This window comes from Syngnathus leptorhynchus, chromosome 14, assembly GCF_054491065.1.
Source record: "Syngnathus leptorhynchus isolate UIUO chromosome 14, UIUO_Slep, whole genome shotgun sequence".
Classification (NCBI taxonomy): domain Eukaryota; kingdom Metazoa; phylum Chordata; class Actinopteri; order Syngnathiformes; family Syngnathidae; genus Syngnathus; species Syngnathus leptorhynchus.
Genome location: NC_141208.1, coordinates 4348783 through 4376236, shown reverse-complemented (window position 1 = coordinate 4376236; position 27454 = coordinate 4348783). Strand labels below are relative to the sequence as shown.

Genomic DNA, 27454 nt, shown 5'->3' with positions numbered 1-27454 from the left:
CAACCCCCCACTTTCTGATTGGCTGGTTGAGCTGTGACGTCACACGGACACAGGTGTACCTAATCACTTCATTAGGGAAAAAGTTTAAGTGAAAGTGAAAAGTGCCACACCCGCCCTCACCCCCACTTTCTGATTGGCTGGTTGATCTGTGACGTCACTCGGTCACTCTATTAGGTACACCGCCATTTTCAGGTGTACCTAATCACAGGCCACTTCATTAGGGAAAAATCATGGTCAAAATTTAAATGAAAGTGAAAAGTGCCACACCCAAACAACCCCCCACTTTCTGATTGGCTGGTTGATCTGTGACGTCACTCGGTCACTCTATTAGGTACACCGCCATTTTCAGGTGTACCTAATCACAGGCCACTTCATTAGGGAAAAATCATGGTCAAAATTTAAATGAAAGTGAAAAGTGCCACACCCAAACAACCCCCCACTTTCTGATTGGCTGGTTGATCTGTGACGTCACTCGGTCACTCTATTAGGTACACCGCCATTTTCAGGTGTACCTAATCACAGGCCACTTCATTAGGGAAAAATCATGGTCAAAATTTAAATGAAAGTGAAAAGTGCCACACCCAAACAACCCCCCACTTTCTGATTGGCTGGTTGATCTGTGACGTCACTCGGTCACTCTATTAGGTACACCGCCATTTTCAGGTGTACCTAATCACAGGCCACTTCATTAGGGAAAAATCATGGTCAAAATTTAAATGAAAGTGAAAAGTGCCACACCCAAACAACCCCCCACTTTCTGATTGGCTGGTTGATCTGTGACGTCACTCGGTCACTCTATTAGGTACACCGCCATTTTCAGGTGTACCTAATCACAGGCCACTTCATTAGGGAAAAATCATGGTCAAAGCTTAACTGAAATGAAAAGTGCCACACCCGCCCTCACCCCCATTTTCTGATTGGCTGTTTGTACAAAAAAGGAAAGCAATCACCAGCGAACCGTTATAAAAGATCTCTTTTATTTAATTCATGACACAGTAAATTTGTTAATAAAACATCTGCAAAAAATAAAATCACCTTCTCTCTCTCTCTCTCTCTTTCTTTCTCATTAATCTTGTTTTGTTTGAAGGGTATTACTGCCAACATCCTCTTTGTAATACACATTCATCTGACTTTGCTGCCATAGATTGTTCATCTCAGCTCCCACCGTGTTTTAGTCACTGCCATTGATATCATTTTTCATATTTACAAACCGGACTCCAAACTTATGAAAATAAACCAAAAGATCATATCATCTAAATTGGTCCAAAGAGTGAATTACCCACGCTATGAGCTCATTTACCCTCAAAATCACATCTGTCATAATTTAGGTCATTTCAAAGTCAATGCCTATTTACACTATCACAAATTTTAGGGGGAAGGGGGACTCAAAACTCCTCTAATCAATTTAATTCTGCCCTAAAATTGAATATAGACTACTATAGATCACATTTTGCTACTAAGAATGTGGACAAAAATATACTTTGTCCCACAACTTTAGTCCATCTAATGCAGATAAGTCTTTTCTTGAATACAGGAAAAGTTGGCAATAACCCAAACCCATATAAAAGTATATTTGTGTCAATTATAATCTTGATATTGATATCCTAGGAAAGGGAATAGAGTGGGTGGACTTAGAAAGATGTTGAAATAAATGCACACTTGGTGTCCATGGAGTCCTCTTGTGTGAAGCTTCTTGTTTCAGGCATTTTCCCCAAGGAGGTCCGTGTCTCAAGTGTCCCCTTGAAAACCTCAGGCGGAGTCTTTTTCTCCCTCCCGTCAGACCTTTGAGGCTATGGTGGAGGACTGGAGCGCAAAGGCTACGTCAAGTGTTCTTATATTTCAGCTTGGGAGTGTGCGAATTGCATGAGATGCTGGCCAGTGAAGGAATGCCAGCGTTGGTCGCCGTAGCCTGGCTCTCCACGAACATGGGGTCCAGGCATGCCACTTTGGCGGCAAAGAAAGCGTGAATGCAATGAAGGACCGCAAACAAGTTGGAGAACTCCAGCTCCTGCGGGAGACAAAAATCAATCAATGAATGTACTATATTGAAACGTAACCCCAAATCAGTATGCGTGAAGGCCGCATAAAAAGTTGTTTTCGGATTGACTTGCCTTTGCTTCAATAGATTTGGAGTCTTGATTTTGGAATAAAAACTTGATTTTGCTTTTGCCGTCATCTGATGAGCCTTTCAGTTGAGAGAACTTGTATCTCCAAAGAACAGCCTAGAAGGCACATTGCATTCATTTGTGTATGAAACAATCGTGAAGTTAGAAACCCCGACCCTTGTTTTAATGCAAGCGTGACTTTCCGTTGCTTAGCAAAGGACACACCTTCCTGGTCCTTCCCATACATCTGCTGATTCACGTCCAAGCACATCTTTTATGTCTTAATTTATTGAACACATCAACACTAAGTGCTCTTGGTCCATTAGGAAGAGTACACTGTTGGCATCACGCTTAGCCAAGGGGGAAAAAAAAAAAAACTTGGATTGTGTTTTGCTTTTATTTATCATAAATTACCGTGAATTAAATGATCTGCTTTATTGCTTTTTGTTTTATGCTGTTATCAAGACGCTGCCGCCGATCATGATAAATGTGATTCTACGTGGTGTGTTTGGGTGAATTCACCAGTGCGAGTTGTCACCTCTGGTGCAAAGGTTAAGTTCGCTCGTAGGTCGGCTCCAGGGAATTAAACTCAACCGAAGAAAGCCATTAAATTTAAGTATCCTTAAAGGTAAATGCGGAGTTCCCAGCCTTCATATTAGACGGCGTGTGGTCTGTAAATAATATTCTGGTCCAATGTGCTCTGGCTCAGTAAAGATTGGGAAACACTGTACATAATTCATGCTAATGCTAGCAAACATCAGTCAGCTCATATTTCAGGAAATGTATTTATTGCTAATGCTAAGCCCATGAATGTATAATGCTAATGCTAGCATACAAACCTCAAATCATGAAATCGCTAACGCTAGCACTTACCTTGGAAGCGGCGTCAAAGCACACAAAGCCCATGCTGAAGTCCACTGTTAGTCCCATCAGGTGGCTCTCTGTGATGCAGGCATACGTTTTACACTGAAGAAGAAGAAGAAAAACAAACTGTGAGCTTGGCAGCTAATGTGATCATTCTCTCTCTCTCCGGGTAAATCTTGCCCACCTGTATCCGCTCCACTTCCAGGTAAGTGGCCATCTGAAAGGCTTTTTCCCAGACGAGCAACTCAGACTCCAGCTCCACGCTGAAGAACATGTCCTCACCCATTTCCGTCTGTACGCTGAAGCAGTGCTTCCTCTTGTCCACCAGCTCGTTATCCTGATCACACAAAGAGCAAGCGCACAAAAGGCGCCATGTTGTTAGCTAGCACAACCTTAACCGTGACGCCTCCATATTGTGCGTGTTCTTTTTATGTTCCTCCAGTATTTTAAAAAAAAGGGTTGAATACATTCAATTGGAAAAATGGCTTGCACTACCTTTAAGATCTTGCACATAATTTCATAGACAGTAAAACTTTTCTCTGCTCTTGTCCAGTCCCATGTTGTCACCTGCAAATAGAAAATTAATTCAGAGGAGACGTAAAAGATTGTTGAAGGATGTTGCCTCGAAAAGGTTGCTACATTATGAAGAATCTTAAATAATAAAGTAGCTCATCTCAAGGCCTCCTCTTATATTCCGCCATCCATTTACATTAGCATATTTCAATTACATCAGAATTTTACAGTGCTTGTTATTATCGCTCTACATAAAATGATGACTAGCTTCCTCTTCAAGAATGCACACAATAATTACAGCGACAAAAGAATTTAAATAAAAAAATCCTACCGGAGGAGCAGAGAACTTGAAGAGAGAGGAACCCCTTAAAGCAAGGAACTTTGGCGAGTACATTCGGTCTTGGACGGAGTCCTGCTCCTTCTCGTCGGCCCAGCCCATGTAGATGATCTGCGCCGTTCATCGTGTGGAAGAAAATGTGACATTTAACACAATAGTACTTATAACTTCCACTTACAACCCAGGTCAACCTTTCTCAAAAATAGGGACTGCGGGCCAATCACGGTCTCTAAGTCGTTTTTAATCGTTGTGCGTTATCTGCCACCATTTTAAGATGGTCCACCATTTTGTAATCACTAATTGCCTCTTACATTATGACAGTCACATAGACTTGTCGCCAAGATTTTCTTTTTCTCTCTCACCCTTTTAATCTTTTCCAACAGTATTCCAGCAATTCTCAACACACCCCATCAAAAAATGCTAATCAGGGCCGTGGCAGTCACCAAGAGATGACGGAGCGGGGGCCTCGGGGGTTGATGTTAGAAAAAGGATGATTTGATGACATCAAGAGGTTCTGTGTAGCCATCAAGCTAACATGTTTGCTGCTCTCGTCTGTTTGATAGATGGCAGTTTCATTTGTGTCGTGCAGGACCATGTTAGTGAAAGCAAAGGCACTCAAGGCAATTAAGTTGTTTTTCCCTCTCCCTTGGATCATGATGCAAACATTTAGCTGGCGCTGCAATCCTTTGGCACTAATGAAACGTGTCCTTTCTCTGACTGGCTGACCTGCTTACACTTTACAATACCAAATGCATTCAGAAATGTTTTACTTTTTACCTGCTGGTTGACTGGAAAATTCCGGTTGATCTTCTTCACCTGTTGAGAGACATTAAATTATTAAAGTGTATCGCTAACGCAAGCGGGTTCACCAGCTCACTCTTGAGGAAAATAACAATTAAGCTAGCAGGGGCTCAGATCAAGTTAGTTAAGGCTCACAATTTATATCATTTATATATATTTTTTCAAATCACACTTCCATTGAGGTAGAATATAAAGTAAAAATGTTATTTAATCTACGAATCACATTTTTCAACAGCAGACACTAATAACCTCTCACATTTAAAGGCGCTAACACATAATTTCCTAGTGTTAATTTACATCACTTTGAATTCACAATGAAGTACTCTCATAAGAGCGGCACATCTTTTTTTTTTTTTTTCTCAATGGCTTCCATCCGTTGCTATCCTCTCCTCCTACACTTATTTAACGCTCACTCTCATACAAATCGCTATCATTGTGGCACGGGAACACCCACAAGCCTCTCCAGCGCTCTTACCTCTGCCCTCTAATTCACGGCATGCTGTTGCCTATCCACCCGTGAAAAGGTTTCTTCTTGCATGGCGTTTTCATTTTTATAAAGGTGCATTTGACATCCCCCCCCCCTCTATTATCTAAGATAATTTTATGTTGTGAATGGAACATTTTAAAATCCCTCATTCAAAATCAGTATATGGAATAAAAGTAGCAGTCAAAATCAGCAGGGAATCTCCTTGCATGAAAACGACCTCAACAGGAATTGTAATTCAATAGGATTCTTCCTTTGATCCAAAACGAAACGACTTTGGCGCTCAGTTATGACTCCAAAATCAACAATGTCACGTGAGTTTTAAAAGGACCCCTTTTTTCCTTTGATCCAACAGAAAATGACCTTGGTGTTGTTTCAAAGTGAATCGGGCTCTTCCTTTGATGGGGAACAAAACGACTCGGGTGGTCGGATAGCACACAAACTCAACGTGGTTCTTCCTTATATATGCATCAAATCGACTTCCGCGGTCAGATATCAATCAGAAACAGTGATGTCGCTAAAAATCAATTAGGTCCTTCCTTTGATCTTAAACAAAAACTCACTTGGTAGATTGATAAGAGTCTCTTTTGATCGAAAACAAAACTACTCGAGTAGTCCGATACCATTGGAAATCATCATGGCTCAGGTACAAAAATCAATGACGGCAAGAGGACAACTCTCATGTTGCCATGGCGACGACGAGGCCATATGACAATTTAGCCCTTACCTCTTGAATGGGAAAAAAGGTTTACGTTGCGTGTTTGCGGGTGTACAAAATGTTGTTCACCTGTAATGGACTCTATTACAGGAGTGTGTTGTTTGTGCGTGCTGGTGTGTATCTTTTGTGCCCGCCAAAAGGCCACAGAAACGCTCGATTGCTTGGTGAGTCATCCCTGGTGGTGCCGCGTCCACTCCAATTAAGCAAGGCTCAATTATTTACCCAGCGGACCCAACACACACAGTCACGCAGACACACCATAATCACTTCGTCTCTTGTTGTTGCCAGCGCTGCGACTTAACGACTTCGCCTACACCCAGACGCCAAAGTGTAAAGCGGGGGAAAGGACATGCTGAGATGTGAAGCATGAGCGTTCCCTCTCGATACGCTATTCGCTTTGTGCCGCAATCGTGTGACGCTGGCATAAACACACGTCGATTTCAACTTACATTGTGCTTTGTGAGGGCCGAGATGTTGCCGCCGACAGCCTGGAGCCAATCCAAGCAGTCCTCGTCGGAAGGGAACTGGAGTACGCCGCTGCAAACTCCGTCCACCGCGACGACCTGGAACGCATTTTTCCTTGGGAAAGAAAAAAAAAAGAGGGCGATGACACGGGATAAAAAAAGACAGGCACACAAATTCATGTGGACGTTTCCATCCATCCATCCTGATTCGCACTGGCGCTAACCTTTGCTTACGCTCTGAAACTCGGCGACTCACACGAGTCTTTAGCGCAACAAATCAAATCTTATTCAAAATGTCAGATGTTGGCGCGCCTTTTACTTTATCGTGGACAAAAAGTGTCTGCGCAGTTTGATAACGAAAACAAGGCCTCGCTATCGTCGCCCGGCACTCCTGCGCGTCTCGTTTTTCACGTTAATTAAAATCTAACCCGTGCCTGCAGAATGGCTGATGTAGTGCTTCATATATATTTACATAGAATAAAAAACAAAAACAAACAAGTTGGGCTCCATTAAGAATCAACGCACATTCCTGCTGCAGTGTAGCGCTGATGGAAGTGTATCCAAGGACGGCTTAATGGCTCCATAAATCAAGCCGTCTGTGTTTAATACGTCCGTCCAACAGCAGATGGTCACGGCCGATGTCACATTAGCTCACTGTTTCGAGGCACGTACGCTAAAAAAAACGGGCCGAGTAGACGGGAGTGAACGTCCCGCGGCCCACCTGCACACGTCAGAGCCCGGCATGTGCTGCGAGAGGCGAGAGTGCAGCAATGGTAGAAGGCGCAGGTCCACCCATCTCTTCTCCCAGCGGAGGCCCGGGGAAGTGGGCCACGATGAGCAGGACAGCGTGTCCTGGAACAAAACACAGTATTTGTTGTATTGAGGTACCAAACGGCTTTTATTTGTAGGGTCAACTTCCGTTGCCTGCTTAAGTATCCCTGCTGGTGGGCCGCATTGATTCCTGCAAATGAAGAAAGACAAGTACCGTGTTATTTGGATGGTAGTTCAAGTGGAGGCCGCTATCGCACAAAGGAGACGAGGTCCCGCTGCTCTGGTCGCTGGGGATGCCTGAGAGTTAAAAAAAAAAAAAAAAAAAAGAAAAAAAGTCAATCAATACACAATTCCATGATTAGAAAGGTTTTTTGTTTTTTTTTAAGTGGAAGATTTCTATGCAGTCGAGTGGCCAGTCAACCTGGCCTCCTACATGTACACTTATGAAAGGCTTTTATGTCTGATGACAGGCCGAGACTTTCTGACGCAAGAGCAAAATCAAATGCGCCACAATGACCCTGCTCATTGTGCTCATTATTTATCGTTGAGTCACTCGCTTGGTGTCGAATGTGTCTTTTTGACAAAATCTATATTACGCTTTGGCCCGACCAAATGATGTCGATTTCAAATCGTACGTTTTGTGGAATCTGTGACTCCTTATCGATTCCCATCCCCAACTGTGACTCGAATTTTGATGATTTCATGACTTACACATACAGTCCTCACTCAGAGGCAATTTGAGGAAAGCTGGGGTCTTCTTGAGGAACGACACTGTGAGGGTCACTTCTTCACCGGCATTCCTTAACACCTGAACCTGCAACACACGGAAAGTACTTAGAGTCATGCTGACAAAGTCGTTTCCAATTCAAGCTAAAATAAAAACTTTTGAGTCGATACAGGTCGGAGCTGACAGCTTACCACTTCCTCGTGGCGATAGCTTCTCACGTTGATTCCGTTTATCTGCAAGTAGCAGTGGCGTGTAAGTGTAAATAAACGGGATTGTGCTCTTGCTGGCATTATACAGTATCTACAATGGCGAAAATGATGAATGAAATCGCCAAAACGTCTCTTATGGAATACCTGCACTGCGAATTACGAGGAGGAAACATACATCCTTCAATATGAGACGTTTTTATAGCGGCTAAATGATGTATCGCCAACATGGAGAGCTTTTCTATTTGGACAAATGGTAATGGGATGTTACATCAGCATTAGCCCTCTTGGGATTTTTATTGTTCTGGACTGGCGGATCGCATTTGAACTAGTACTCGCCTTCCTGTCTTGCTATAACCAAGAGTTAGCGTGATAGCGTTGGATCAATTTGAAATAGGACCCAAATACAAGGAACGATGTAAAAGCCTTATCAATCTGCTTTAGAGCTTTTTTTTTTTTTAAGTCAGGTTACTAGCTTTCTGTGTGTTAGCATAGCAAATGAGGTAGCGAGCCTTTTTGGGCCCGGTCCTCCTAACCTCCCATGACTGGACTGTAATACAACATTTTGCTTCATTCTATAAATCCTGTTAGCATTTTAGTATGCTTTAGCACTTGCAATCAAAAGGATGGCTTGGTGTAGCTGTTAGCTAAGAATTGCCATTTTGTTGGTCATAGTTCTACAGAGCTAGCTTAAGGTTACTTACTGTGCTTTGTCAAAATGCGGAAAAAAAAGGATCTGCAACTTTCTAGCAATTGTCTTCAGTGTGGAGCGAGCCACTTTTAGTTGTTGTTAGTTGGATACAATCACATTACCACGTGCCATTAAGTTAGTTAAATGAGATGTGTACCTGGAGGATACTATCGCCAATGAAAAGCAGCCCAGAGAGTTCAGCTGGAAAGCAGGAAAACAAAAACACAATCAAAAAACAGCACTTTAGGAGTGAAATGGCTCAAGTGTGGAAAAAAAAAAGCAACTTTACCTTTCAAACTTCTACTTACTTTTTTGTTCTTTGGATATTTTGGATATCACCACAGGGATTTTATGCTCGGCACCACCCTGATGTACATGCAACAAGAATTGACAAAAATCAAACTGTCCAATTTTGAAATTTTGATATTATACGTTTGTTTCCATATACATTTCAAGAGACACACATAAATATTAAACATTATTTAATGTTTAGTCTGCCTGACTGTTTTCTCCCATTAATTTAAAACCTTATATGAGTCCACTGGCATTGGCAAGTATTTTGCTTATTTAATGACATTTTCAGCAGGCAAATTTCAATGTATTTCTTAATGTTATTGAGGCTTCCATGAGTTATATCCCAACGGCGACACTTGAGAGCAAAAGAAATTGGAATTGCGTCACTTGAAGCATGAAGTGTAAATCCCGCCTCAGAGTCACGGCGAACATTTTGAAAAGACAAGAGAATGGAAATTACCTTGATGCTGAGGCCAAACCCTCCGATGGTCTGTCGCCGTATCGTTACAGTCCTTTCCTGGAAGGCAAGGAGGCGAGGCATAACTGGTTTAGTCGTGCTTCAATGACACGTTCACATTTCATTCGAACTCTTCTTTGAACATCTCAGTTTGTTTCTTCAGTCTTAAATCTTTCATTTTTTTGTCTCCACTTTACACAATAACGATTGTTCGAAAGGAGTGGGAAACAGAATCGGCCGTTTTGGTCAGAGCCCAGTTGTGATGTCGTCACATTTATTTATAGAATAAATAAATAAATCAAATCCGCCAAGATTATGCAAAAAATGACATATTTTTTCCTAATTATGTGTTGAGTAATAAAACAGCTGTAATTTGTGCGCTGATTTGAGTGAATCCATCTTTCTACTGCTGGTTCTCTTTTTCAACCTTAAACTTTAATGGGGCTAGATGAGCTGTTGTCTCTCGGCACGCTGAATCTTAACTTTCCAAGCCAGCTCCTTTGAAATCTACGAATCCCGTTTGGCAAAGTGTCGCGCTGATCAAAGAAGAACGCCGCTGAGAGAATACAACTCCAATTTTGACTGGAAATTTCAAAAGTCGTACAAAGTCAGAGAGTTGAGTGAGCGTCAAAATATTATTGCCTGAATGGAGCAAAATGAAAAAAATATACAACAATGCGCCTTTCGGGCACTTTTATCAACACAGGGCCGCATTTCTTGTATTCTACTCAAAAGGCTTATTTGTGGCAATGATACTAGATCACACTGTTGCCAGGGGCAACCATTCATCCCATCCATCTATTTTCTTTAGAGCGTGTCCTCATCACAATCACGGGTGAGCTGACTTTTTCCAAACGTGTCAAGGGAGTCATTGTTTTAGCAAACGATTGTGCGCCACTCAGCAACACACACTCGGGGCGGCCTTCAGCTGTTGTTTGTTTGAGTGTCAACGTGTGAGCGAGGTCAGTGCTTACTTACGCTTGAATAGAAAGGTTCTCCAGACACGCAGATGACATCTTGCTCCTGAATGGTCAGAATATCTTTAGCCAAGTGCAGTCGGATATTAAAGGGCTCCTCATTACCTTCTTGCATCAAATAAATGCCAGTCTTTGTCTGCGAACATCGGGAGAGATAACATCGTTCATCGGGGCTAAATTAAGTGGCCATGAAATGAAAGGCCGCTGGTGGCGAAATGAACATTGGAAATGAGAGCTCTGCTGCTGTGCGTTATCGCCTTTGCTTCGCTTGTTGACGCACGTGAACACAATCCTAAAAAGAAATTATTATTATTATTTTTTTTTTAAACACACATAAAGAAGCGGTGAAATTGAGCAGAAGCGGTTGTCACTTCCTGGCATTACACAAGCAGCGGGGACTGTGTTTCCAATCACGCATTTAAACATGCTCATTTGCATCCATTTGCATTCCGCCACCGCTTCCCCCTTCCCCGGCTAATTACGATGCCTGTCTGCCCTTGACTTGAAAAGGGTCTAAATAAAGAAAGCACCTTCACCTGACAGGACCGCCAGGAGGAAAAAGGAGCCACTCGTGTCAGTGTGCTCGTCGCCCGTCATCAGTTAACAAGTCCGCGCCGCATGCGCGCAATGTGTTAGCGCCACGGCGGGTCAGTTATCTCTCACCGCTAATGAGCGGCGGCGAGGAACGAGGAGGCCTCCGCTGCAGCTGCAGGGTGACGGATGGAATCAGAGAAAGAGAGAGTGTGCGTTCCTTCGCCCATCTCGGACGAATGGGTGTGTGGTGAGGGAGAAAAGGAGTGAGGGCATTGCGGCGCGGATTAGCGCCGGTGACCTGCGTTGTCAATGGCATTGTTCCTAATTGGCCTCATCTCTCCTCTGTAACATCATTAGCCAAATCATCGTGCGTAATCAGGCATACATATACTGCATACAACAACTGTGTTTGCTAGCTTTCATCAAGTTATTTCACCAATTTGATACAGTAGCAATGCTTACCCAACAGCTAGCCTAGCAGCTAAGCATAATCACCCAGTTATTGCACTTATTTTATGACTCCTCCCCAATATGAAACTCATTAGGGAAGTGATTTAAGGCTCTCTTCCGCAAACCAGGTCAAAGCCTTCGCTGAGTGGATCTAATCCAAGTAGTCAGGTACATTGTTGGGTTACACTCTCACACCATGTGCGAGTATCCCTTGAAGGACGCGCACAACTCGTTAGCGTAGCAAAACAAACAACATACCGGGGCGAGACTCTCACTGGGAAGCTTGTTAAAGCGCTCTTTCAAATCCTGAGGTTTTTCTATTCTTAACATTGTTAACGTTTCGCCCAGTAGCTTTTAAGACAGCCGTTGTGGGAGTCTTAAAAGATCCAACCCTGACCCTGCGATATTTTTGTAACTACATGGAGTAGCACCTGTTTTGTCTTTGAAATGGTTGAAAACATCGAAGCATAAAAGATTCATGATCACGTGGCTTTGAGTGATCTGTTTCAGTGCGGATTCAGGGCTACTGGAGATAATAAGCTTTGGACTCTGACAGCTCATGAATATATTACTATTACTTGACCTTTGGCCTGTCTTTGTTACTGTCAATGCTCGATCATATTGGCATAAAATGCTTAGCGCAATCCCGGTTTGAATGTAATCTCTCAGAAAGCACACCATGGTAATATCATCTCCGAATCTTACAACGTGACCTGCGGTGTCCCGCAGGGATCCTTACTGGGGCCTTTATTGTTCAGCATATACACGCTGCCAGATAGAAGCCCATACCACAGTTGAGTAAATAAAAGCCCACGGCCAAGATCTGCGGGAATAAAATGTATATATACTTCTCTCTGCATTAGCCACTTGTAAAAGCAGAAAGGAGAATAATAAATGCTCTCCATTCCCAGAGATTGATTAAATGCTACCAACCTCTTCATTTGAGGTCTTGAAATCCATGTGCTACCGCGCAGTGAGGGATGCTGCAGAGGAGAGAAACACAACAGAGTTATAGAGCGCCTGCAGAAAAAGCCCACAGCCAATTTAAACTGGCTTTGTTAGCAGCAACAGCGCTTACAAAAGGAGATAGACCTTCATTGAAATGCTACATAAAATCTCAGGAGATGTCTTATTCGTGGAGCAGCAAAGTAAAGGATCTTAAAAAGAGTTTCATGAAGCGCATGATCTACATCCAAGGATGGAAATCAATATATCTGGATACATTTGAACAACCCTAACCCTTAAAAAAAATATTACTTTAGTAGTGTAAAGTCAGACATATCATTAGAGGTTTAACACACAGGGGATGATATATGTCAGTATTTAGCGAACCATATCAAGACATATATATTTTTTTTTTAATAAAGAAGGCACCACACAAATCATAATCGTGTAAGCCTGAAGTATGTAGTAGGGCACAAAGATTTTTGCTCCTTTATGGCCACCGTACTTGTGGACTGATGTGCACTAACACGGCAGCACATGAAATTTAAGCCGCCCCCTGGTCAGAAAATTGAAGATGTTACAGTTTCCCAAAGTACAAAAATTGGCCAATGAGCCACAAACTGTTTCATCAAGAAATTATTTCATCAAGTGTAGCAGCCTGCCATGCTGAATTTCTCCGTACAGCCACTTTGTATTGCTTTATTGTTCCCAACAATTTATCCATTCACATACATGCTTATGAACGAACTCTTTAAAGGTACAAAAAAAGTAGCACATCTGCCCTTCCATATATAGTTTATCCTCTTTTTGAAACTTTACTCTCCAGAATGAGCAGGAGGTAACCTCTGGAGAAAAGCAGAAAGTGTGAAGTAGCGAGGAATAATTCATGAGAGCAAAAGGTGAGGATAAGGAGCCCTAATAAATGTTTCAATCCATTTCTCCCCATATAATATAGAAGAGCGGGTTCGGTTCTTTTGTACTCCAGCGACGCCATATCGAAAGCAGCTCCTCATTTGCACAAAGCGGCCGGCTCATTTTTAATCAGACACGACTGCCACTTGACTCAACAACCAGACGCGCAAGCTAAAAAGCGGCTCCCGTGGGACCCGCTGGAAGGACACTCACTTCACTAGAAAGGCCCCCGACTGTTTTGATGTGGAGAACAGGCCATCCAACACCCAGCTGATCCCGGATCAGAGTGACGCTGCTGCGAGTTGGCCCGTCCGCATCCCCTGACGGACCCGGCAATCAGGAGCGGCGGGGTTAGGGCGGGGGGGTGTTCCTCAGGGCACTAGCCCGGGGCCACTCGCGGAGCTGCGATAAGAAGCAAAAATTGGAAGAGGTTTAAATTCTCCTGTGAGGAAAGCAGAGTGAATGTTCCTGATTAAACACTTGAGAAGGGAAGGGATGTGGAACCAGATGCAATCGGCAGCTTCTATTCTGTGCATAAACAGGAATATTTAGAACAAGATTCTCCCTGGGAAAGAATGACTGGCTTGTAATACCCCGTCAAAATGCAATTAGCTCCTATTCTTACATTTTGCTACAACAACACTTGTCAGGACGGGTTGCTGGCTGGAGGCCACCTCTCTGATGAGACGCCACCGTCATACAATACAGTAAGTGCACGACAGCATGAGAAAATTAAAATAAGCACAAACATGGTTCCAAGCTACTTTCCATGCATAAATTATCCACCTCTGATTAATATTATACAGCAAGAGAAGCTTTAATAGGATTTGCAAATATATACTACGTCTGAGTCCCATCTGGAGCAGGAGTGAGCGATCTGCGGAGGATCTGAGGAGAATAAAAGCTGAAATGTAAAGCAATGACCTTCATGAAATGGCCCTGGGATGTTCTCAAATATTAATCGCGTGTTGAAGTCCTACTCAAAAGCTTTCTTGCAAGGAGGTTACATCTTGGCTCGCCTGCTGTAAAAAGTATCACTTGCTGTTTTATTCAAAGCTTAATTAGGACTAAACAATACCGCAACAAAATCATGTCACTGGTTTTAAATGTATTAAATATGGATTCTTTAAGATGTAATTCCACTGCTGACCACTCGATAGCAGCACAGTTTGAAACCATGTCAATTTAAAAGAAGATGAACGAAACAAGAAGTAGTTTTTGTTGAAAATGGTTGAGCGGCGCTGTAATCCTAACCTAATTGAAATAAAGTGCTTCCACTGCCTCATTACTGAGTCACCATGTCTTCCGTTGCCCTATTAAAGATAAAAAAGTCATTTGTTGTAATTCTGCCAAAACTAAGTTTTCCAACTGTACTAGCGTGTCATGAACTCAGCCGCTCGATAATTGGATTGCATTCGATGCAACAAAAAAAAAACAACAACAACAACCAGCTCTAAATTCACATAACGTTGAAGTTTATAATGGTTTATTGATCATAGTATTAATTATTGAATTGGTGTGGGCATACCTGGCAGCTCGATCAATACGGGAGTGTGCTATAATGTATACAGAGCAGAAGGGCCAACAGTGATGGAGAAAGCCAGTGATGTGTTTTAGAGTTTGAAGTGTGTTGCGCAGAAGCAGCAGCTCGTGTGATGGATGTGAAGGGAAGCTCATATAAAAATAAATGTCCTGCTTGAAAAATGTCTCTCATGCTTGCGAATGCAAAGGTTAAATAGACCTTGTGTTGCCTTTTAAGTTGAGTCAGCGTAAGAGCCTTTTTTTTTTTTTTTTACAAGCACTACATCAGATATTTGCAGCGCTACCAACTTTGCTACGTTCGCCTCCGACACAATGGAGAGGAGATTGGCTGAATGAGGCAGAGAGATGCTACACGGGACATCTCCATCTCCGAGACTTAATGATGAATGGTCGCCGCGCGTGGGAGACGAGGCAGCTGTCGGCGGGCGCCATGTGTTTCTGCAAATCGAGTTTTACCGGAAAATGGATGCCGGCGTCACTTCCAGTGTATTCTACTTCCTAGAACAAACTGTGCGTGCTCCCGGAGAGAGCACTTACTGTTGCTTATTCCGTTATTATGGAAGGAAGACACGTGTATTCACTTTTCGGGAGCAATTAGAAATAAATAAATGAATAAATCACCAGCTGAGCCCTGCAATACAGTCATCGAGCGAGTATTTCTTTGGGATTCTTTGGTCAAGGTTTGCGCTCTGCTCAATGGTTTTTGAGCTGGACAAAGATAATTTATGAATATAGCTGGGATTGGACATTTTTTTCTTTATCTGTAAGCTCTGCTTTAGTGGCTTTGTGAAATACAGGTGGCACCTTTCATCCGAATGCCAAAAGAAATGAACAATGATGGAATGACTACAGGGCTTTCTTTAAAAAATATATATATATAATATATATATATTTATTTATTTATTTTATTTATATACATATATATATAATAAATGAAAAAATATATAAAATATATATATAAATATATAGAATAAATATAATATATTGTTATATAATTATATATAGATAAAATTAATTAATAATATTTTCAATTATGCTACACTGATACCTGGTAACCCATTTTGGACAGCTTGAATTCATCAGGATGAATTTGTAGCCCTTGTTGGAACAAATTTTGCATATAAATAGTATTTCAGGCAATTTGTCTCATTTTGAAGCCCACAGTTTTAAGAGCTGCGAAGTTCTTTTATTTCCATGTACGTATATTCTCCGCCTCATGCTCAAACAGACGCTGGTATCGATCATTCGCCAGGGATAGGAAAGCGTCTCATGGCGTTTTCAATCCTCTGAGAACATTTGTCAAAATAGGAGCGTGTCATGAAGCTCCGCATCGCCCTCCAGGCCGCGTGTACTCCATGAGTGATGGGCAGAGCAGTAAATTAGTGCACTCATTTATAGGCTGAGTTCTTGGCCTTTCTGACTATGATGCATGTCCTCCACCGGAAGATATCAACTTGTCGCACACTCGACACACAAAGTGAGGACATGCCGAGTCAGCGGTTTTCCCAGAAGACGCAAGCTTTTCTTTTGCCTCGGTTTTATTCCGGGACGTAACTCGAGCGGCTTTGCGTGGTTCGAAATGGCCTCATTCATCTTCCTGTGGCCTTTTTATGTACAGCCCCTCTGTTCATCTTTAAGCCCCGCCCACTCAAGATTGGTCAGCATCTCTACAACTGGGAATGGAAGCGTCACCATTGCAGACTTTGTAGTGGGGAATCAAAGTAACTCACCATGATAGTTTCATATTTGCCAGTAAATATAGTAAATTGCAGCTATTACAGTAGTTGCCGTAATTTGACAAAATACAGTCATTTCATAATCTTTTTTCATCAGATTTTCTTCTCAGACTGCTGCATTTAAGGAGGTAGGAATTTGGACTTTTAAGACATGATGGCTTTTTTTGTAAGTGAAGTAGTTTGAAATGCTGGAAAAAAAATGAAAAGGCAGAAGGCCACATTACTAAAAAGAGTGACACGTCTACTCCACTCACCTTAGTACAAGCCTTCATCCATCCCTCATTGGACCGGCCAATTATGTATGAAGTTAAAACTGTGCGACGAGATAGGCGAGTGACACCGTACGTGACGCAAAATTTACATTTTATGGAAGATGAAAGCAGCAAACGTCAAGTTGAACTTCCATCACCTGCCCAAAGTGCTAATGCGCTAAAATATGTAGCAATGAATAGCTGGAACTTTTCAGTCCCACCAGAGCCATTTGAATTCATCTATATTTTAACGTACAGCATGAATACTTCATCCTCATTTGGAAATTAGATATAGTGCAGCAAAATCTTTAAAAATGAAAGCTCCAGACCTCAGTCTGAATTTTTTTTTAAGGAAATAAAAGTCTCTCAAGTTCTCGTTTGAATCAATGTTATGCAATTATTTTGATGACATTTTTTCCCCAAAAAGAAGCAACCTCAACAAGGAGCGTGAAATTTTGGATAATACAAATTGTGTAATAATACTCAAATGCATATATTCTTTAACCTCTAATATAAAAACAACAAAAGTGCGGCTTACTTGCTCACCGAAGTTGTGAAACTCTTCTTTGTGTCTGCATGACTGAATATACTGCCCTCTTGTGGCCAAGTTGCAGAAGGAGCCACATTGAAGTAATGTTGATGCCTATAAAAAAAAAAACCACACATTACAAAGTTAGAGGGAAAGAAAAAAAACGAATAAAGGAGCACAGATCATGTATTTTACGATCTAAGTGAAAGTACTTCACTCTTCAATTAATTTGAAGCTTTATAAGCCAAATCAATGTGCAGACAATCAATAAAAGGCCATTTCACTGAGCAGTGGTGTAGAAACATGAAGACTTTGTACCTTCCCCTCCCTCCACATCGAGATTGTGTCATAGTTGACCAGTTATAATTAACGCCTGCGCAAAACCATCATTCAAAATACGTCATGTAAAACAATTCACTCTAACTAAAATGCAAAACGATTTATACCGACGGAGATATACAGTAATAGGATTGACTCAAATTGAAATACAAAATGATTCACTCCAACGAGGATCTGACACAATCTCATGACTCCCAAACGTAGCCAAACTCACTGCGCTTTAAACATTTGTAATAATGTTTGAAGCAACACATTCTGAATGGATCTCAAATGAGATCCGTGACAGTTTTTCCCAAACTGAGTCATACAATTATGATGATGCATCGAAGCATATCTGAGCAACCCCCCCCCCCCCCTGCACCCCCACCACCCTCCCCGCCACTCTAGTATGCATATTCAACATAGAGCATAAACGAGCCTTTCATCAAACAAAGCTTTCACTCAACAGGCCACACACATACACACAGACACACACATACACACACACACACACACACGCTGTGTTCTGTCATCATAAGCACAATTGCAATGTGGGTTAATTGCCGCTCAGGGCTATTTGACTACTCACAGGTTGAGTGAATTGACAAAGTTCCACGGCGAGCGAGAGAGTAGCACAATTTACAGCGCGCAATGTTTGCCTTCAATTAAGCCGCTAGCAGAAGGCGCTACTTGAGCCGATGTACTCTCGCCTCATGGCCTTCGTCAGATGTGAGCTAACGTGCTTGTTTTCATGGAAATGCTGCAGCCGTGATTTATTGGGAGGGTGGGGGCTTGCATGGCTGATCTAAGATGATGCCGGATACACACATGACAATAATTGGGCCTTTGGACACAACCTCCCCCCCAGGTGGATGGCTGGGGTGCCCCCCGCCCCATCGCTCCCACCCCTTTCCACACCACTAACGCTGACAATCAGAAATAGTAAACCTGTTCAGTATTTACGATGGCAATTCCTTTTGTATGATTTTTGAAATTTTATTTCCACATAGGTACGTGTGCAAATCGGTACGTGTGGCCCACTTTAGCGAGTGTATATAATCCATCTCTTAATTGCTTCCCCCATTGCTGTCACGCAGCTCCAAATCAGCAGCTGCACGCCAGGCGCATGGCAATGAGGCCGGTGTCTTGACCGGGGGTCGTCGCTTTCGCTTCATTAACTGTAGCTTCCCTGCTACGCCAAGCTAATAGCTGCTCCATCATATGACTTTTGCGGCCACGGCCCACCGACAGGCGAATACATCGTCGCTTGGTCGTGATGACTTGCTATGAAGTCCACCGCTCAATTTTTCTCTCGCCGGGGGAGCGCTGAGGTTAGACGGCGATGACGATGTCCAGCGGCGCAACTAGTCCCAAGTGCTCTCGAGTTTATTCTGCAGGACATGGGGGCTCTCATCTCATCTCGTTCATCCTTTATTCAACAAGCTACTCTCATTTGGATTGTCACTCCATGTTTTCTGTCTGATTGGCCCTATTTTGACCAAAATGGCACCACGGCCGCCATATTGGATGTGGCCATTGTGCTTGCCATAAAATCGGCTTCGCCACATTCAATATGATTTGATGTGGAAGCAGCCCATCAAACAAGTGGAATGATGCGACATGATCAGAAAGCTGTTACAACTCCTGAGGGGGGGCAACAACTCCATGCAGTTTTTTTTGTTTACAACCGTCCCGACAGAGGAGAAACATTTTGGCTTTTTGGTGCCATTTTGACCATGCAACTGACTATTTTTCATTTCACATATTTTTGGGGAAAATACATGTCAGAATTTTGTCCATTTGCTAAATTTTGGGGGAATATGTCTTTTGACTTTAAAGAGAAGATTCCGGTGCATCCTTTGCAGGACTGCCTTGCGTCCAAAGGTTTCCATCCATAATTGATGTGTTGGAGCCTATCCTTGCTGCTTCTCGTGATGCCACCAGACAACTTATCCCACTTGTGTCTTTAAGGCGATTAACGTCGTCTGAATTTTAATGAGCCTGCGGGGGTGCAGGGAAAGCGACGGATGCAACAAGAGATTATCGATTAGGCTAGCAGGAAAAGATAAAGTACAGAGGAGCTCTTTTGTCGAGTCGGTTTCTCGCTCGGCCATTGATCACGGAGGTTTGAGGGGAAACTTTTGTGACGCTCTCTTTGGGCCAATTAACGTCAAATTCTCACTGTGACACACTTCGTCGAATTTTCTATTTATCCAAAGTGTTTTTTAATTTACGACATGCTGACAAATAGGAGCTCAAGATGGCATGTCTTGAGGAGACCTCCGCTACATCACAGTGATGTCCGCTGACCTATGACCACTAGCGAGCACAAACATCTCACAGAGGGAGGGAGGGGGGGTGGCATAACGCAGGAGGGGAATTGCGGATTTGCAACTCTCACAGGGGGTTTTAAGACGCAAACCCTGCCAAGCTCGAGCAAAGTGAGCCTTCATCCCGGGAAGCAACATATATCATGTGACCACAGATTTCAGCAGTTTTGGACCCCCCCCCACCACCACCACCACCACCACCACCACCACCACAACCTCCCTTTTCATGCAGGAGTGCTGAAACATTGCTTTGCAGGGATTTCAAGCGCATACAGCCCACATATGCCCAACCCACAGCAAAAAAAATAAATAAATGTAAATCCATGTCACACCTATGTGCTTTCAAATCCCATCTACTCCAAGGAAGCATTGAATCCTTTCAAGCAAGGCACGTGTGTGATAACTGATGAATGGTTGATCTCATAATCACAAAAGGCTTACCTGATGGAACAGGTGCTGACGTCCTATTCGGCTGCTTTTCCTCTTGAAATCAACGCATGCAACGGGTGTTACGGAGCAGCTCAACCAAGCCACAATGCATCCCTTGTGCATGGCAGTATCGCCCACATCCCGTTCCACTCGCCTCAGCCTCCGAACGCAGGAGGACAGATGGAAGGATGGAAGAGGTGGAGAAAGGGAAGACAGGGGAGGACAGTAACTGCGCACCACATCCGATTTTAGTACATCTCCGCCGGCTTAGAAGTGCTCCGCGAAGGCTCGCGCCGCGTCGACATCTCCGCTTGCCGCCACCCTCGCGTCACTCGCGCCGCCAGCAGGCGACTCAAGCCGCCTCACCGTCCCCGTCCACTCGCTGGGATGCTCCTCACGCTTAATTGGGACAGCGTGACACGCGTGGGTCCACTCTTTGGAGACGTTTGGCGTTCGTCCCGCATCACAGGTGCACTGAAAGCGCGCAAGGATCTCAGCGCACACATAGGCGCGCACACGCAATCACGCACACGCTGCAGCTCTGCGTGTGTGTAAGAGTGTGTGCATGAGTGCGCATGCAAAAAAAAAAAACTGTACGGCGCCTATCTATCTATCTATCTATCTATCTATCTATCTATCTATCTATCTATCTATCTATCTATCTATCTATCTATCTATCTATCTATCTATCTATCTATCTATCTATCTATCTATCTATCTATCTATCTATCTATCTATCTATCTATCTATCTATCTATCTATCTATCTATCTATCTATCTATCTATCTATCTATCTATCTATCTATCTATCTATCTATCTATCTATCTATCTATCTATCTATCTATCTATCTATCTATCTATCTATCTATCTATCTATCTATCTATCTATCTATCTATCTATCTATCTATCTATCTATCTATCTATCTATCTCTGAAAAATTCATCCAATCTTCTGTGCTAAATGTGATCACACTGGTCAGTACTGGATCTGCACCACTTTTGAATGATGTGGATAGAGAAACATCAAACTAGACAGCCACACGTGATCATTGGTACCTGAAGATGCGAAGGAATGTTATATTTGGCCATGAGTCCAGATTTGGTTTGGAGAAGAATGCTTTGCTGATTGCTGCAAAGCTACAGTAACATCTTTTGGCAGAGGCTGTATGATGAGCATCTTCTCATCTGCCAACATTGGAAGCTATCTCAATGGCGAGAGAGAGAGAGAATAAATTTCTTGCGTGACGTTTAGTGTATTTCTCTTCACTCACACTAAATGTGAACCTTAAATAAACTTCTAATCAAAGTTTGATGGAGCAAGTCCACTAAAATGTCATTTTATTCCACTTTTATCATCAAACTCATAGGGAGCACTTTAGCTTGTTTGCAGAGTAGGAGTTTTTTTTTTTTTTGAAGAGACTTTGGATGTGTGCTCTTTATTTTTTGATTGATGTGAGAACTGGCTAAGCGTACTAAATTGAGGGAAGCGACAATCAATCAAGTGAGAAAGGGAACAAAGTTTGCATCCTTTTTGCTGCGTTAGAGGGGACAAAGAAATAAATACCATGACTTTATGAATCACAGTAGCCTATTTCTAGTCTTTCCAATCATTTTTTCATGTGTATGGTGACAGTGATGAAGAATTCCAGTTTGGGGAACGTGTACGAATCTCAGTCTCGCAAGTCTCTATTGGGAATGCGGTGAAGGACGCCAAGGACGGACGAGGCCTCCTCTGTTGTGACGTGTCAACACATTTGAAGCATTCCGTTCCTGCTCGTCTTCATCACCACTGGCAACATTTTTTACTGGGAAAAAAGCTCGCCCGCCCGCCGATTTGATATTGATTTCTAGCCTTTACTCTCAATGGAAGCCCGGCGTCATTACTCTCAGATAACCTTCCCTCGCCTCAGTCATCCATGCAAGGCAAAAACTATTTGTGATGTGCAATTACGTCGGAAAGATAAGCGATAAGGCTCACAATCAACTTAATGTGGTCCCGGATATAAAGAGAGAGGGGGGGGGCCTTTTGCGTATCTGCTGAGCATCAAGCTTCTCGATCCACATCAATACAGCTCAGCCCTCCGCCGCCTGAGATGTTCTTCAAATGCCCCCCCAGAAGATGAACACAAGGGGGCGTCGACTGCTAACTTTGTCAACTTTGCTCCACTTTAATGTTCACTTGGAGCAAGTAGAAGGGAGGTGGTGGTGGGGGGGACTAATGTTATTATCGTGGGCGACCTTGAAAGAGAGGGAGATGGGTGCACTTTTTTTTTTTTACATTTGCATTTCAAGCAGCTATTGCATTAGCGGATGGGGAAAGGGCTGCATTAAGCACGTTGCTGTGTGACAATGTGGATGATGCACACATGCAATCTGGCACTGTGCAGTTGACACGTCAACAGCAAACACTTATGCTCCTAGATGTTGACAGATACGTATGGAAAAGTTTTTAGAAACTTGGACATAAGTCAAATAGTAACTTTATTGACAGGTAGGTCGCGGGCCAAGAAAAAGTTGCACCTGCTGCGCTTTGTTAGCCCCGCCCACTACCTTACATGGTGCGCCAAGCCCTCTTGCACGCGCTCGACTTTTAATTGGTGCGACGCGAGCGTCGTATGTAAATAAGAAATAGAGGCCCCGCCCTCGCACCTGATCTAAGGACTTTAGCGCAACTCTCTGCACTGCACTGCTTGCCTCCAACATGACTCTCCTCCGCTGGACGACTTGAGCAATCAGGATTTCCGTCTTTGCAAATACCAAAAAAACGCCCTTTCTAACGTCTGTTTTTTTTTACGAGTGGGAGGAAAAAAAAAAGTTGTGTTGAAAATGCCGCGCTCCTTTCTGGTCAAGAAGCACATCAATTCCGTCAAGAAGCCCAACTACAGCGAATTGGAGAGTCCAACAGGTGGGGGAAAAGTTATGGTGGGGAACTTTTTCAAAGTGGTGGAAAGTTTTGCTGACTTGACTTATTCCGTTTCAGTGCTCATCATGCCGCACTTGTACAAGGGCCATCCGCTGCCCGTTATCCCCCAGCCGGAGTTCCTGAGCCCGGCCGCATACAGCCCCATCACGGTATGGACCACCAGCAGCCTTCCACTCTCTCCGCTGTCCGGATACCCTTCCTCGCTCTCCTCGTCGTCTTCCTCCAAAGACCACAGCGGTTCCGAAAGTCCCCGCAGCGACGACGAGGAGCCAGGCCCCCCCCAGGCAGACGCCGACAAGTTCCAGTGCGTCCAGTGCGCAAAGTCCTACTCCACCTACTCGGGACTCGTCAAGCACAAGCAGCTGCACTGCGACGCGCTGCAGGCCCGCAAGTGCTTCACGTGTAAATACTGCGAGAAGGAGTATGTGAGCTTGGGAGCGCTCAAGATGCACATCAGGACTCACACGTTGCCGTGCGTGTGCAAAATTTGCGGCAAAGCCTTTTCCAGGCCTTGGCTGTTGCAGGGACACATCAGGACACATACCGGTGAGTGAGTTGGCCTCGGGCCTCCCGCGGGCGAGAGAGGGCGAGAGAGAGAGTGTGAGAGAGAATGATAAAGAGAGAGGGGGGGGGGGGTCTGTTCTGTAGTCATAAAGTGCTCACTGCTCAGCATACATGATTGCAGCCAGACAGCCCAAAATAGCACAAATTGGGTCAAAAGGGGACTAACAAAACTTTTGGAGTGAATCATTTCACCCCAAAATTTGGGGAAAATGAATTTTAAACATCCAGCCATCCATTAAAATTGTTGATACAAATTGGGCTTTGTTTGACACAGCAATTTACTTATTTATTTATTTATTTATTTATTTATTTATTTATTTATTTATTTATTTGATCCAACTTTTTGAGTTAGATAGATTTTTATTTTTTTTTAAAGAAAACTTTTAGTTTACATTCAGTATTGCATTTTTAACCCCACATATTCTTCTAAACATTTACACCTCCATTGTCAGGCACTTTTTCATTTATAATACATTCTCAAAACTGCCAGGTCATACAGCCACTCCAATTTGGGTGAAAAATTGGACCAACCCATAATTTGGATCATTTTTGACCAAATTGGTCTACTGTTGTGTTTTGACCCAACAGTTTAAGGATGTCTAATTTATGCAAGGGAAAAAAAAGTTAAAAACCCTATTCTGTTCTTCTATGATAGTTTTTTGCTTTTGTTCATGTTGCAACAAAGAAATCTGAGTCAACAGAACGGATGTCCTTGTTATTGAATCTCAACTTAAAGTATAAAGCACTTGTTTTGTTGCATTAACCAACATTGTTGACATAAATATCTTACACGATGGACAACATAGCAAATAGCCCACGAGCCTTACGTTGCTCACCACCCAGGCTGCTTTCAAAAAACTCGTTTGCACGTGGGTATGTTTGTGCGTGTCTTAACTTTGCCTCCTGTTGCGTCACTTCCTCACAGGCGAGAAGCCCTTCTCGTGTCCCCACTGCAAGAGGGCCTTCGCCGACCGCTCCAACCTCAGGGCTCACCTGCAGACACATTCGGATGTGAAAAAGTACCAATGCAAGAACTGCTCCAAAACCTTCTCACGGATGTCGCTGCTGCACAAGCACGAGGAATCTGCTTGCTGTGTAGCACACTGAACAGACGGGATCTTCTCTCCCACTAGACTTTATTATTTTTTTTTTTTTAACTTTTTTGGTCTGTTTGATTGTTTTGAAACCAAATTTCCAAGCAAGCCCGGGAGAGTCGTCAGGGATTTTTATTTTTTTTTAACCCGGACAAGTGGGTCCATTTCAACATCTTTGCCATCGCTTCCTACCTGTGCACTTTTTTGCATGTCCACAACATCTCCTGTGCCTTCGCTTTGCTCGAACATTTCAAGTCTAAAGGACACCACGGGAATACCGAAGCCATTGTGAATTTTTGCACAAACATTACATTACAGAATTCGCCTGAGGGATTTTTTGTCCCCGCCTGTTAAAGTGCCTCAGTTTTTACTCAGCAATAATGTCTTTTTGCCCTTTTTATATATTTTTATACTCCATTGAATGTAAGCGTGACTGCGATGATTGTATATTAAAACCGCAATGCAGGTTTTGTTTTCATACTCTCGTGACACTTTGGGAAATAAAACTCTCATGGCATTTTTTTTTTTTTTTTAATTTGTAGAAACTAGCCGCAATTTCGCATATTTTTTGGGGGGATATTTAATCCGAGCGTGTTTCGAAAACGGGGGATGTGAGTCAGGTCCCAAAATCAAACCTAAACCCATTTCCCGGGCCCAACACACATCAAACCGTGTTGAAATGTCACACGTAAGAGCGATATTGATCGGCAGGGACTCGCGAGAGCCTTTGAGGCCTCCTCCAGTCTGACTGTGTGCACTGTTTCCTTCCACCTGACTGCAGCCGGCCCAAATACAAACTCTTTATTTTTTCCCATAGGAAATAACGTCAAGTGAACGAGTTGGTTGCGGGGTTAAACTGCCACTGCCCTAAGAGCTAACTCGACGGCTAGCGTTTAAACACTCACTGTCATACCATTTTTTTTTTCATGTTTGAATTCTTTCTAACTATGCCTTTTGTCTCTCAGCAAGGATATTTTCTATTTCCCACTCCTTTGATTGGGGCTCAAACCTAATCGCCTTCATAAAATAAAAATTTGATGTCAGTTTTCCTTATTAATTTGATCAAGTCAAATCAATATGCTGCCTGAAAGCTATGCTTGAAAAATCCATATGAACTTTTGTGAGTCTTGGAAATGAGGTGATGAAAAGTATTGTTTGAAAAGACAAGATAACAGATAATCACCAATGATTAGGTTGAGTGGATCAGATGAGACAGACGAATGTGTTGACCTGATCAATAACAGCTCAACTGCAGCTGCTGGCTCACTGAGCAGAGGTCACCTATCAAAGTGTTGCGTTATTGATCACATAGGAGTGATAAACAGTCAAGAGTGAAACGGTGTCAGCACACATTGCAAAACGTCTGACTCGACGCAACCGTTTTAACGCTGAAAGCAAGGTGAGGAGTTCCTCAGGGCACGGTTGTAAGTTCTTTTTTTTTTTCCAACCTCAGGCTATTTGGAAATATCGTATTATTTCATTAACTTCAATTGGGTGAATCTGTAGAATAATAAAAAAAAAAACATTCACAGCCCCAGGCCAAGTCTTGACCTCTTGAGATGGCGGATACACAGAGATAGATGATTAAAATGCAAGGTGGCAGTTGAGTGATAAAACATTTCTGACTCTCACACACTTTTGGGTGCAAGGCAAATTTTTCATGAATGAATAATTGTCAGAACGTTTATGCTTCTGGCTTTGGTGCCACGTTGTGATTGTGTCCCCCCCCAGAAACTGCAAAAAGCAATTTATGCATAGCCCCAATCGTAAGTAAATACAATCCTACACGTGTGAATTTTGAGTGAGCTACTTTAAAGCCACGGCTATAATTTAGAAAATGAGTCAAATGTGGATCAAATATTGTCAATAAATGCAGAATAAAATAAAATGAATAAACAAATAATTTCATGCTAATACAGATAATACAATAAAACATTTAACTAAAAATATAAAATGACTTAAAATAAAAAAAAATAAGTAAAAAAAAAGCCTGGTTTTGCCGCCTGTGAACAAACTGACACATTATTATTATTATGCGTGTGTTTGTAAACAAAACGAGGTGCACCAGTGGTGCGGTGAAAAAACAAATGATTCTTTCATGACGTGTCATTTTCAGCGACAGAGAAGGGGGAATGCCATATGAAAAGCTGCTTTTCCTACTTATCTCTTGATGTTTTGACAGACGCTGTGAGTTGCGCGTAAATGGGGCCCTCTGGAGCATCGCCGTGCCATCAGGCTGCCAGCTTGTCACGAGTTGCTAATCATGATGAATTTTAGGCAGCACTGTTATTGTTTACTTAGGGAGACGATGCATTAAGAGGCTGCGATGGGGAGGGGGTGCTTTGGGAAAATCAATAGATTAACAAACTCGGAAGCATTTGAATAATAAGCTGGTCAAACGTTGATTTTAAATTACGGCACGGAGGGGTTTTGTTTGTTCGCGGGGATCTCCGTCCCAGCTTGAGGCCTCGGGGATGAGGATGAGGC

General features: G+C 42.9%; 2 protein-coding genes across 4 annotated transcripts; one reads left to right on the top strand and one right to left on the bottom strand.

Annotated features, from left to right (window-relative positions):
- Nucleotides 1-963: 963 nt before the first annotated feature.
- Nucleotides 964-20540, bottom strand: sntg1 (syntrophin, gamma 1). 3 transcript variants are annotated; one of them, XM_085930023.1, is made up of 20 exons: nt 20398-20540; nt 17318-17422; nt 13464-13652; nt 12327-12376; nt 10411-10545; nt 9436-9492; nt 8990-9047; nt 8839-8882; nt 7976-8017; nt 7769-7871; nt 7272-7354; nt 7008-7138; nt 6272-6401; nt 4597-4635; nt 3814-3930; nt 3465-3536; nt 3154-3306; nt 2979-3071; nt 2112-2222; nt 964-2008 (listed from the first exon to the last, which is right to left on the bottom strand). In XM_085930023.1, exons 4-20 carry the CDS (start codon nt 12351-12353, stop codon nt 1823-1825), a joined length of 1581 nt encoding a protein of 526 aa, XP_085786149.1. In that variant the 5' UTR covers nt 12354-12376; nt 13464-13652; nt 17318-17422; nt 20398-20540; the 3' UTR covers nt 964-1822. The 3 variants fall into 3 exon arrangements, with proteins under 3 accessions (XP_085786149.1, XP_085786150.1, XP_085786151.1); XM_085930024.1 differs by having other exon boundaries at nt 17326-17422; XM_085930025.1 differs by lacking the exons at nt 17318-17422; nt 20398-20540 and adding an exon at nt 16783-16932.
- Nucleotides 20541-23092: 2552 nt separating this feature from the next.
- On the top strand, nt 23093-26010 carry snai2 (snail family zinc finger 2). Its single transcript, XM_085930982.1, has 3 exons — nt 23093-23291; nt 23367-23855; nt 24799-26010. Exons 1-3 carry the CDS (start codon nt 23213-23215, stop codon nt 24978-24980), a joined length of 750 nt encoding a protein of 249 aa, XP_085787108.1. The 5' UTR covers nt 23093-23212; the 3' UTR covers nt 24981-26010.
- The last annotated feature ends 1444 nt before the right edge of the window (nt 26011-27454 follow it).